Source organism: Nerophis ophidion, linkage group LG09, assembly GCF_033978795.1.
Source record: "Nerophis ophidion isolate RoL-2023_Sa linkage group LG09, RoL_Noph_v1.0, whole genome shotgun sequence".
NCBI lineage: Eukaryota > Metazoa > Chordata > Actinopteri > Syngnathiformes > Syngnathidae > Nerophis > Nerophis ophidion.
The window spans coordinates 71,318,536-71,331,413 of record NC_084619.1 but is presented as its reverse complement, the minus strand read 5'-3'; the positions used below and the strand labels follow the sequence as shown (position 1 = coordinate 71,331,413).

The following is a 12,878-nucleotide window of genomic DNA, read 5'->3' as shown; positions in this document are numbered from 1 at the left end:
GTTATCATGTGCGATACAAGCAGTCCTGAAGCGTGTTTCCTTGTGAGTGATATCATGCGCCATACAAGCAGCCCTGCAGTGTGTTTACTTGTTTTTGTCACATGTGCGATACAAGCAGTCCTGCAGTGTGTTTACTTGTGTGTGATATCATGTACGATACAAGCAGTCCTGAAGCCTGTTTACTTGAGTGATATCATGCGCCATATAAGCAGTCCTGCAGTGTGTTTACTTGTGTGTGATATCATGTACGATACAAGCAGTCCTGAAGCCTGTTTACCTGAGTGATATCATGCGCCATACAAGCAGTCCTGCAGTGTGTTTACTTGTGTGTGATATCATGCACGATACAAGCAGCCCTGTAGTGTGTTTACTTGTTTGTGTCACATGTGCGATACAAGCAGTCCTGCAGTGTGTTTACTTGTTTGTGTCACATGTGCGATACAAGCAGTCCTGCAGTGTGTTTACTTGTGTGTGATATCATGTACGATACAAGCAGTCCTGCAGTGTGTTTACTTGTGTGTGATATCATGTACGATACAAGCAGTCCTGAAGCGTGTTTCCTTGTGAGTGATATCATGCGCCATACAAGCAGTCCTGAGTGTGTTTACTTGTGAGTGATATCATGCACGATACAAGCAGCCCTGCACTGTGTTTACTTGTTTGTGTCACATGTGCGATACAAGCAGTCCTGCAGTGTGTTTACTTGTGTGTGATATCATGTACGATACAAGCAGCCCTGCACTGTGTTTACTTGTTTGTGTCACATGTGCGATACAAGCAGTCCTGCAGTGTGTTTACTTGTGTGTGATATCATGTACGATACAAGCAGTCCTGAAGCGTGTTTACTTGAGTGATATCATGCGCCATACAAGCAGTCCTGCAGTGTGTTTACTTGTTTGTGTCACATGTGCGAGACAAGCAGCTTTGCAGTGTGTTTACTTGTGTGTGATATCATGCATGATACAAGCAGCCCTGCAGTGTGTTTACTTGTTTGTGTCACATGTGCGATACAAGCAGTCCTGCAGTGTGTTTACTTGTGTGTGATATCATGTACAATACAAGCAGTCCTGAAGCGTGTTTCCTTGTGAGTGATATCATGCGCCATACAAGCAGCCCTGCAGTGTGTTTACTTGTGTGTGATATCATGTACGATACAAGCAGTCCTGAAGCCTGTTTACTTGAGTGATATCATGCGCCACACAAGCAGTCCTGCAGTGTGTTTACTTGTGTGTGATATCATGTACGATACAAGCAGTCCTGAAGCCTGTTTACCTGAGTGATATCATGCGCCATACAAGCAGTCCTGCAGTGTGTTTACTTGTGTGTGATATCATGCACGATACAAGCAGCCCTGCAGTGTGTTTACTTGTTTGTGTCACATGTGCGATACAAGCAGTCCTGCAGTGTGTTTACTTGTGTGTGATATCATGTACGATACACGCAGTCCTGAAGCCTGTTTACTTGAGTGATATCATGTTTGTGTCACATGTGCAATACAAGCAGTCCTGCAGTGTGTTTACTTGTGTGTGATATCATGTACGATACAAGCAGTCCTGAAGCCTGTTTACTTGAGTGATATCATGCGCCGGCCCTGCGATGAGGTGGCGACTTGTCCAGGGTGTACCCCGCCTTCCGCCCGATTGTAGCTGAGATAGGCGCCAGCGCCCCCCGCGACCCCGTAAGGGAATAAGCGGTAGAAAATGGATGGATGGATATCATGCGCCATACAAGCAGTCCTGCAGTGTGTTTACTTGTGTGTGATATCATGCGCGATACAAGCAGCCCCGCACTGTTTACTTATGTGTGATATTATGCGCGATTAAAGCCATCCTGTAGTGTGTTCACTTGTGTGTGATATCATGTGGAATACAAGTAGTCCTGTTGTGTGTTTACTTGTTTTTGGTATCATGTGCGATACAAGCAGTCATGTAGCGTGTTTACTTGTGAGTGATATCATGTGCAATACAAGCAGTCCTGCGGCGTGTTTACTTTTGTGTGATGTCATGCGCGATACAAGCACTGCTGCAGTGTTTTTACCTGTGTGTGATATCATGTGCGATACAAGCAGTCCTGTAGCTGTTTATTTGTGAGTGATATCATGCACGATACAAGCAGTCCTGTACCTGTTTACTTGTGAGTGATATCATGCGCGAAACAAGCAGTCCTTCACCGTTGCTCGAGTGATAGCGTTAATGACTATTGATGATGGATTGAATGGAACAAGCACAGCATTTAGTTCTGTAACCAAATGCAAACAACATCCCCTAGTCATGGTGCATACAAAAATAAATCATAATAACCAACACAAAATGTCACCAAACATGGTCACATGTCACATCACCTGTACACTGAACTTTGTGAATATTATAAAAAAAGGTCCATGCATCATAAAAAATGTCGGATTACACCCATTAAAATCCGTTACAAGGCATGATGGGTAAAGTTCAAAACATTATCTCCACACTTTGCATTTTAGCTGATGGATTACAAAACTTTAAGGAGGTTGTCACGGAAGAAGTAAACAAAGTAAAAGTCAAACTTCCACATACTCTTAATATCTACTTATAATAATTGTATATATATTTATATATATTACACAAACAACGTTTCCATATGAGTTGGGAAATTGTGTTAAATGTAAATATAAACGGAATACAATGATTTGCAAATCCTTTTCAACCCATATTCAGTTGAATATGCTACAAAGACAACATATTTGATGTTCAAACTCTAAAACTTTATTTTTTTTGCAAATAATAATTAACTTAGAATTTCATGGCTGCAACACGTGCCAAAGTAGTTGGGAAAGGGCATGTTCACCACTGTGTTACATCACCTTTTCTTTTAACAACACTTAATAAACGTTTGGGAACTGAGGAAACTAATTGTTGAAGCTTTGAAAGTGGAATTCTTCCCCATTTTTGTTTTATGTAGAGCTTCAGTCCTTCAACAGTCCGGGGTCTCCGCTGTCGTATTTTACGCTTCATAATGCGCCACACATTTTCTATGGGAGACAGGTCTGGACTGCAGGCGGGCCGGGAAAGTACCCGCACTCTTTTTTTACGGAGCCACGCTGTTGTAACAAGTGCTGAATGTGGCTTGGCATTGTCTTGCTGAAATAAGCAGGGGCGTCCATGAAAAAGACGACGCTTAGATGGCAGCATATGTTGTTCCAAAACCTGTATGCACCTTTCAGCATTAATGGTGCCTTCACAGATGTGTAAGTTACCCATGCCTTGGGCACTAATGCACCCCCGTACCATCACACATGGTGGCTTTTCAACTTTGCGTGGATAACAGTCTGGATGGTTCGCTTCCCCTTTAGTCCGAATAACACCATGTGGAATATTTCCAAAAACAATTTGAAATGTGGACTCGTCAGACCACAGAACACTTTTCCACTTTGCATCAGTCCATCTTAGATGATCTCGAGCCCAGAAAAGCCGGCGGCGTTTCTGGATGTTGTTGATAAATGGCTTTCGCGTTGCATAGTAGAGCTTTAACTTGCACTTACAGATGTAGCAACAAACTGTATTTAGTGACAGTGGTTTTCTAAAGTCTTCCTGAGCCCATGTGGTGATATCCTTTAGAGATTCATGTTGGTTTTTGATACAGTGCCGTCTGAGGGATGGAAGATCACGGTCATTCAATGTTGGTTTCCGGCCATGCTGCTTACGTGGAGTGATTTCTCCAGATTCTTTGAACCTTTTGATGATATTATGGGGTGTAGATGTTGAAATCCCTAAATTTCTTGCAATTGCACTTTGAGAAAGCTTGTTCTTAAACTGTTTGACTATTTGCTCACGCAGTTGTGGACAAAGGGGTGTACCTCGCCCCAACCTTTCTTGTGAAAGACTGAGCATTTTTGGGAAGCTGTTTTTATGGCACCCACCTGTTCCCAATTAGCCTGCACACCTGTGGGATGTTCCAAATAAGTGTTTGATGAGCATCCCTCAACTTTTTCAATATTTATTGCCACCTTTCCCAACTTTTTAGTTACATGTTGCTGGCATCAAATTCTAAACTTAATGATTATTTGCAAAATAAAAATGTTTATCAGTTTGAACATCAAATATGTTGTCTTTGTAGCATATTCAACTGAATATGGCTTGAAAAGGATTTGCAAAATCATTGTATTCTGTTTATATTTACATCTAACACAATTTCCCAACTCATATGGAAATGTTGTAACATGAATGCTAGAACATTTTGAAGGTCACACATGTTGTCAGGTGTAATGTAGAAGAGGATATGAAAGTAATAAAATGAGACCATTAAATGACAACTTTGAAAATAAAGTAGTTTTAAAAAGTCTCTGACTTTTGATAAACTCTTGCCTTCTTCACCTCAAATATGACAGCAAAGTATGAAAACAAAGATATGGAGAGAATATGTCAGCGCGTTTTCTTTTTCTTGCTTTTTTTCCATTCATTTTTGGAGTTATGCTTCCTTAGTGTCCCCTGCATGTGCTCCTGGTTACATGCTACACTTCCTTAGTGTCCCCTGCATGTGCTCCTGGTTACATGCTGCACTTCCTTAGTGTCCCTGCATGTGCTCCTGGTTACATGCTGCACTTCCTTACTGTCCCTGCATGTGCTCCTGGTTACATGCTACACTTCCTTAGTGTCCCTGCATGTGCTCCTGGTTACATGCTGCACTTCCTTAGTGTCCCTGCATGTGCTCCTGGTTACATGCTGCACTTCCTTAGTGTCCCTGCATGTGCTCCTGGTTACATGCTGCACTTCCTTAGTGTCCCTGCATGTGCTCCTGGTTACATGCTGCACTTCCTTACTGTCCCTGCATGTGCTCCTGGTTACATGCTGCACTTCCTTAGTGTCCCCTGCATGTGCTCCTGGTTACATGCTGCACTTCCTTAGTGTCCCCTGCATGTGCTCCTGGTTACATGCTGCACTTCCTTAGTGTCCCCCGCATGTTCTCCTGGTTACATGCTGCACTTCCTTAGTGTCCCTGTATGTGCTCCTGGTTACATGCTGCACTTCCTTAGTGTCCCTGCATGTGCTCCTGGTTACATGCTGCACTTCCTTAGTGTCCCCTGCATGTGCTCCTGGTTACATGCTGCACTTCCTTAGTGTCCCCTGCATGTGCTCCTGGTTACATGCTGCACTTCCTTAGTGTCCCCTGCATGTGCTCCTGGTTACATGCTGCACTTCCTTACTGTCCCTGCATGTGCTCCTGGTTACATGCTGCACTTCCTTTAGTGTCCCCTGCATGTGCTCCTGGTTACATGCTGCACTTCCTTAGTGTCCCCTGCATGTGCTCCTGGTTACATGCTGCACTTCTTTAGTGTCCCCTGCATGTGCTCCTGGTTACATGCTGCACTTCCTTAGTGTCCCCCGCATGTGCTCCTGGTTACATGCTGCACTTCCTTAGTGTCCCCTGCATGTGCTCCTGGTTACATGCTGCACTTCCTTAGTGTCCCCTGCATGTGCTCCTGGTTACATGCTGCACTTCTTTAGTGTCCCCTGCATGTGCTCCTGGTTACATGCTGCACTTCCTTAGTGTCCCCCGCATGTGCTCCTGGTTACATGCTGCACTTCCTTAGTGTCCCCTGCATGTGCTCCTGGTTACATGCTGCACTTCTTTAGTGTCCCTGCATGTGCTCCTGGTTACATGCTGCACTTCTTTAGTGTCCCTGCATGTGCTCCTGGTTACATGCTGCACTTCCTTAGTGTCCCCTGCATGTGCTCCTGGTTACATGCTGCACTTCCTTAGTGTCCCCTGCATGTGCTCCTGGTTACATGCTGCACTTCCTTAGTGTCCCCTGCATGTGCTCCTGGTTACATGCTGCACTTGCTTAGTGTCCCCCGCATGTGCTCCTGGTTACATGCTGCACTTCCTTAGTGTCCCCCGCATGTGCTCCTGGTTACATGCTGCACTTCCTTAGTATCCCTGCATGTGCTCCTGGTTACATGCTGCACTTCCTTACTGTCCCCGCATGTGCTCCTGGTTACATGCTGCACTTCCTTAGTGTCCCCCGCATGTGCTCCTGGTTACATGCTGCACTTCCTTAGTGTCCCCTGCATGTGCTCCTGGTTGCATGCTGCACTTCCTTAGTGTCCCTGCATGTGCTCCTGGTTACATGCTGCACTTCCTTAGTGTCCCCTGCATGTGCTCCTGGTTACATGCTGCACTTCCTTAGTGTCCCCTGCATGTGCTCCTGGTTACATGATGTACTTCCTTACTGTCCCTGCATGTGCTCCTGGTTACATGCTGCACTTCCTTAGTGTCCCTGCATGTGCTCCTGGTTACATGCTGCACTTCCTTACTGTCCCCTGCATGTGCTCCTGGTTACATGCTGCACTTCCTTAGTGTCCCTGCATGTGCTCCTGGTTACATGCTGCACTTCCTTAGTGTCCCTGCATGTGCTCCTGGTTACATGCTGCACTTCCTTAGTGAAGTGAAGTGAATTATCTTTATATTTTTCTTCCTGCGTGTGCTCCTGGTTACATGCTGCACTTCCTTAGTGTCCCTGCATGTGCTCCTGGTTACATGCTGCACTTCCTTAGTGAAGTGAAGTGAATTATCTTTATATTTTTCTTCCTGCGTGTGCTCCTGGTTACATGCTGCACTTCCTTAGTGTCCCCTGCATGTGCTCCTGGTTACATGCTGCACTTCCTTAGTGTCCCCTGCATGTGCTCCTGGTTACATGCTGCACTTCCTTAGTGTCCCCTGCATGTGCTCCTGGTTACATGCTGCACTCGTCACGCAGATTGTCCTTGGCACTTCTCACATGTAGCCAAGCCAATCTTTTGTTTTCCTTTCATTTCTTGGAGTCAAGTGGGAATGCGAGCTGATTGCCGTGCTTGCAATGGAAGCTAACATCAGCAGACTTCGGCGTGTTTCATTCCTACAAGAAAGTACTTTTTGAAACCGTGAGGATTGGATCGCATTTTGCACCGAGTCTTTGAAAACACACAAACTGTTCAGAAAATAGATGACATCATAAGTGTAATTAACACTGGATAGTTGACCTTTCACATCAGTTTAAAGACTTAGTTTAGTCACTTCTAGTCTTAGACTCAGACTGGTCACATCAAAGGGGTGTACTTTGCCCCATCTTTGTTTGTGAATTACTTAGCATTTCATGGAAGCTGTTTTTATACCCAACCATGGCACCCACCTGTTCCCAATTAGCCTGCACACCTGTGGGATGTTCCAAATAAGTGTTTGATGAGCATTCTTAAACTTTATCAGTATTTTTTGCCACCTTTCTAAACTTCTTTTGTCACATGTCGCTGGCATCAATGTGAACGGCTTCCAGCCGCCATCGCGCGGGTTGCGTGGATCATTGATGAAAGACATCGCGGAGCAGGTTCGACTCTCGTTTATTGTTTCAATAAACAGTTCTGTGTCCCAGTCGGTCGCGCCGTTTTCCAGCGCTTCCTCTTCGGCCGCTCATCTCGGCTCGCCTTTCGGTCGCCGGTGGCTCCGTCTTCCTCGGAGGGCTCATCGTTCGTCTGGTCTTGTTTGTCTGCTGGTTCTCCTACTTCTTCTGCCCCAATTGCTCCTCCTTCTCCCCTTTTTATACAGCAGGATGAGATGCATGGATTGAGAGCAGGTGTGTGTTTTACGCACCTGGTTCTGATTGCCGCAGCCTTGCTCCAGGCGCGCCCCGCCTCTCCGTTCCGCTGCATACGCCGCCTCCTGGCCGCCATCTTGAGTAGGACCACGGTGTGCCCTACCCCGCTGTCGGCCCGTCGGCTCTGCCCCCCCACAATCAAATTATCTGCGAAAAAAATATGTTTATGAGTTTGAACATCAAATATGTTGTCTTTGTAGCATATTCAACTGAATATGGCTTGAAAAGGATTTACAGATCATTGTATTCCTCCACATCGAGAGGAGCCAGATGAGGTGGTTCGGGCATCTGGTCAGGATGCCATCCGAACGCCTCCCTAGGGAGGTGTTTAGGGCACGTCCAGCTGGTAGGTGGCCACGGGGAAGACCCAGGACACGTTGGGAAGACTGTGTCTCCCGGCTGGCCTGGGAACGCCTCGGGATCCCCCGGGAAGAGCTAGACGAAGTGGCTGGGGAGAGGGAAGTCTGGGCTTCCCTGCTTAGGCTGCTGCCCCCGCGACCCGACCTCGGATAAGCGGAAGATGATGGATGGATGTATTCCATTTATATTTACATCCAACACAATTTCCCAACTCATATGGAAACGGGGTTTGTATTACACCCTCCAAAGCAGAACCTCCAGGTTCTGTAACAGCTTCTACCCTCAGGCCGTAAGACTCTTGAACGCATCATAATAATCCCCTCAATTCCCCCCCAAAATGGATAAACTCGCTGGAATATAAAGACAATAAAACATGCTGCACCAATTGCTTTTGTTATTCTTGCACTACCATGAGCTAACGCAAGGAAATTTTGTTCTTATCCGTACTGTAAAGTTCAAATTTGAATGACAACAAAAAGAAAGTCTAAGTCTATATGGAACAATAACAGTTTTATGTGAAGTTTCAGTTACCACCTTCTTATCTGTAATGTGAGTGATGGCCACATGCAGTGTGTCTGTTTTACACCAGGGGGCGACGGTGGTGATTTATCTGTAATGTGAGTGATGGCCACATGCAGTGTGTCTGTTTTTCACCAGGGGGCGATGGTGGTCATTTAATCTCGTTTAGTTGTGTTGGAACGTAGTAGAAGAAGAGAATGCTACATGCTAACAAGCTAGCGCTAGTATCGTGAAAGCTACAGATCTAACAGATAAGTACAACTTTCCACTGTTTTTTGATGTTGTTGGTCGTTTTTTAATGTGTTTAAATGACACTTGTGGCTATTAGGATCGTCACAGACGGGGGCGCCGCTAGGGATTTTGGGCCCCATGAAAAGAATCTTCTGTATTATAATTTCATCATCATTAGGGGCCTCTCTGGGCCCCCCTCCATCATGGGCCCCTAGAACCCGTCTACATTACCCCCCCCCCCCCCCCCCCCCATTTTCGGCGCCAAAAAGATCGCCCTGTGTTGGCCCTGCGGTGAGGTGGCGACTTGTCCAGGGTGTACCCCACCTTCCGCCCGAGTGTAGCTGAGATAGGCTCCAGCACCCCCTGCGACCCAAAAGGGAATAAGCGGTAGAAAATGGATGGATGGATGGGTTTTAGGAGGTTTGTGGTCAGCAGTTGTGTCAAACATCCAGGATGTGATGACGTCATTTAAGTGTCTTCTTTGGGAACAACCCGACATTATAAAACAAGTAGGTCGATTTTATCATTGACTTAAAGGCCTACTGAAATGAGATTTTCCTATTTAAACGGGGATAGCAGGTCCATTCTATGCGTCATACTTGATCATTTGGAGATATTGCCATATTTTTGCTGAGAGGATTTAGTAGAGAACATCGAAAATAAAGTTCACAACTTTTGGTCGCTAATAAAAAAAGATGATGTGCGCGTGACGTCACGGGTTGTGGAGCTCCTCACATCTGAACATTGTTTACAATCATGGCCACCAGCAGCGAGAGCCATTTGGACCGAGAAAGCGCAGATTTCCCCATTAATTTGAGCAAGGATGAAAGATTTGTGGATGAGGAAAGTGAGAGTGAAGGACTAGGGAAAAAAAACAAAAACGACTATACAGTGGGAGCAATTCAGATGTTATTAGACAAATTTACCAGGATAATTCTGGAAAATCCTCTATCTGCTTATTGTGTTACTAGTGTTTTAGTGAGATTATATGGTCGTACCTGTACAATCTGAAGGTTGGCCCCGCGCCTTTCTTCAGCACCAGTCGACGGGTGGTGGCCACGATGCCCATCTCTGCCCTTCGCAAGGGACCCTCTTCGAAACACGATATTTGGAAATGATCGCTGCATTATTCACTGTACTTTGTGTGTGTGTGGTCCAATCCAACCGTAATCACTTGACCGCTCTGTTCCATAGTAAAGCTTCACCGTCATCTTTCGGGAATGTAAACGATGAAACACCGGCTGTGTTTGTGTTGCTAAAGCCGGCCGCAATACACCGCTTCCCACCGACAGCTTTCTTCTTTGACGTCTCCATTATTTATTGAACAAATTGCCAAAGATTCAGCAACACAGACGTCCAGAATACTGTGGAATTTTGCGATCAAAACAGACGACTTATAGCTGGGAACGGTGCTGGAACAAAATGTCCTCTACAATCCGTGATGTCACGCGCACGCGTCATCATACCGCGACGTCGCAGCAGGATTTTCGGGGCGAAATTTAAAATTGCAATTAAGTAAACTAACCCGGCCGCATTTGCATGTGTTGCAATGTTAATATTTCCATTGATATATAAACTATCAGACTGTGTTGTCGCTAGTCGTGGCTTTCAGTAGGGCTTTAAAAATACTGACCTATTTCAGCTTCCTATAACTGTGCTTTGTGCTTGTTTGATTGGTGGAACGGTTTCATACGTCACTACTGCTTACGCCTCAAGGGTGGCTTTTTCCTCCGTCCTCAGTACCACGTCTCCTTCTTGGCAATGTTTGTGTGCATTTTTGTCACCTCGGTACACTGGTGTAAAGCAACTTGTGTTGCACCATCCCTCTGTGTGGAAAGTGCCATTAGAAGAAAGCGTCTCTTGATGGATTGGTGTGGGCCACATTGTGCTAATTGTCGTCTTCTGTTTCAGATTATGGACGAAACCCAAACACAGATAGCCTGGCCCTCTAAACTGAAGATCGGAGCAAAGTCGAAAAAAGGTGAGAATTTTGTTTGGTCTCTTTCTGCATTGGGTGCTGCATCAAAACAAACTCAACAATGTGCGTTCATTGAACAATATGGTTTATTACTGTACAGCGTGTTGACTATAGCTGAAAATTAGCGCAAATAAGTCATGTTAGAGCGACATCATCTCAACATGTGTCCATCTGGTTCATGTGCCCATGTTTTATGTATACAGGAGGGAGTTGTGATGGCACAGAACTACAAGGGGGCAACATTGCTCTATGTATTTATTATATATATAAACAATGAAAACAAAACAATTTAAATAATGAACAATATAATTTAATAAACTAGAAAATGGTGTGTGACAAAAATCCAAGAGTGTGTAAGGTTATGTGTGTGATTAGCTGTAGTGTGTGTGTTACCTAGTGTTGACTCGAGAGGAGGAACAAGGCCTGAAGGCAGTCCGTGGGGCAGGCAGATGGTCAGGGCGAATGGCGAGGCGTAGTAGGACCGTGTCCAAGCGGGGGTCGAGGATCGAGCATGAAAGTCCAAAGGGGAAGTCGAGGCGGGGACGAAGGCAGACTGCTGGGGATGACGATAAGGAAGAACAATGAAACACAGGGGATGGAACGTAGAGAGAGAGAGAGAGGGCATAAAGCTGGCTTAGTCGGCTTACTGTACACGACAGAAGATTAAGTTCCGGGCGAGGATCCTTTGGTCCACTGGTCTATACAGCTTGTTGATTGCTGATCGCCCACAGCCTCGCCGGCACGTGGGCGTGCTGCGGCCAGCGCCAGCAGGGGCGTGTCTCGGCGTGCTGGCAGACCCAGCTGCCTGAGAAAAAAGGGGTTGGAGCCCGCATCGTGACACCATGGGCTTTTATGACAGAGTATGTTGTTCTTTGTACAACACAGCGGAGTAGCAAAGTGCTCAGTCAGCGTTAAAGCAGCTGACATTGTAAACAACATTGTAAGACGCACGAGTGTCACACCAACAATCAGCATTTGAAAGCGGGCGCAGATATCAATCAATCAATCAATCAATCAATCTTTATTTATATAGCCCCAAATCACAAATGTCTCAAAGGACTGCACAAATCATTACAACTACAACATCCTCGGAAGAACCCACAAAAGGGCAAGGAAAACTCACACCCAGTGGGCAGGGAGAATTCACATCCAGTGGGACGCCAGTGACAATGCTGACTATGAGAAACCTTGGAGAGGACCTCAGATGTGGGCAACCCCCCCCCCTCTAGGGGACCTAAAGCAATGGATGTTGAGCGGGTCTAACATGATACTGTGAAAGTTCAATCCATAGTGGCTCCAACACAGCCGTGAGAGTTCAGTTCAAGCGGATCCAAGACAGCAGCGAGAGTCCCGTCCACAGGAAACCATCTCAAGCGGAGGCGGATCAGCAGCGTAGAGATGTCCCCAACTGATACAGGCGAGCGGTCCATCCTGGGTCCCGACGAGCGGTCCATCCTGGGTCTCGACTCTGGACAACCAGTACTTCATCCATGGTCATCGGACCGGACCCCCTCCACAAGGGAGGGGGGGACATAGGAGAAAGAAAAGAAGCGGCAGATCAACTGGTCTAAAAAGGAGGTCTATTTAAAGGCTAGAGTATACAGATGAGTTTTAAGGTGAGACTTCAATGCTTCTACTGAGGTAGCATCTCGAACTGTTACCGGGAGGGCATTCCAGAGTACTGGAGCCCGAACGGAAAACGCTCTATAGCCCGCAGACTTTTTTTGGGCTCTAGGAATCACTAATAAGCCGGAGTCTTTTGAACGCAGATTTCTTAGTAAACATCAAATGCACCGCCTTCTTGTGGAGTTAATTCAAAATCTATATCCAGAGGTTGCCTACAGCCAAAACTGTTAATGACAATGTTTCTAATTTTAGACCTCACAAAAAAAAAAAGAATGATGTTTTTATTTATGTTGTGCTTTTTAATGTTCATTTTGTTTCCTCTTCCTTTGACTCCTGGCGCCGTTAGCTTAGCATCACATGTAAAGCAAGCGTGCTTCTGACCGGCAGAATCTGACCCATGTTGACGCCCGTCCTCCTCTTCTGTTCTTCATCTGCGTTGAGGAATTTCTGGACGTGGGCGTTGCATTTCATTTTATCAAAGCCCCCGTGTTTATTAGCCAGAGTTGTCCCGGTGCTCTGTTCCCAATAAAACACGATGGCGCGTATTTGGAGCTCCCCCAACCT

General features: G+C 45.9%; 1 protein-coding gene and 1 long non-coding RNA gene across 5 annotated transcripts in view; one reads left to right on the top strand and one right to left on the bottom strand.

Annotated features, from left to right (window-relative positions):
• The window catches only part of LOC133559708 (protein bicaudal C homolog 1-like), a 164,956-nt gene that overhangs the window by 71,836 nt on the left and 80,242 nt on the right, over positions 1–12,878 (top strand). For all 4 annotated transcript variants that reach the window (XM_061911735.1, XM_061911736.1, XM_061911738.1 and 1 more), the window contains exon 3: positions 10,622–10,691. In XM_061911735.1, coding sequence (XP_061767719.1) covers positions 10,622–10,691 — 70 coding nt within the window. The remainder of the gene's footprint in view (positions 1–10,621; positions 10,692–12,878) is intronic.
• Positions 11,397–12,878, bottom strand: part of LOC133559709 (uncharacterized) — an 8,543-nt gene continuing 7,061 nt past the window's right edge. The window contains exon 3 of the long non-coding RNA XR_009808257.1: positions 11,397–11,493. This is a non-coding gene — a long non-coding RNA (uncharacterized LOC133559709). The remainder of the gene's footprint in view (positions 11,494–12,878) is intronic.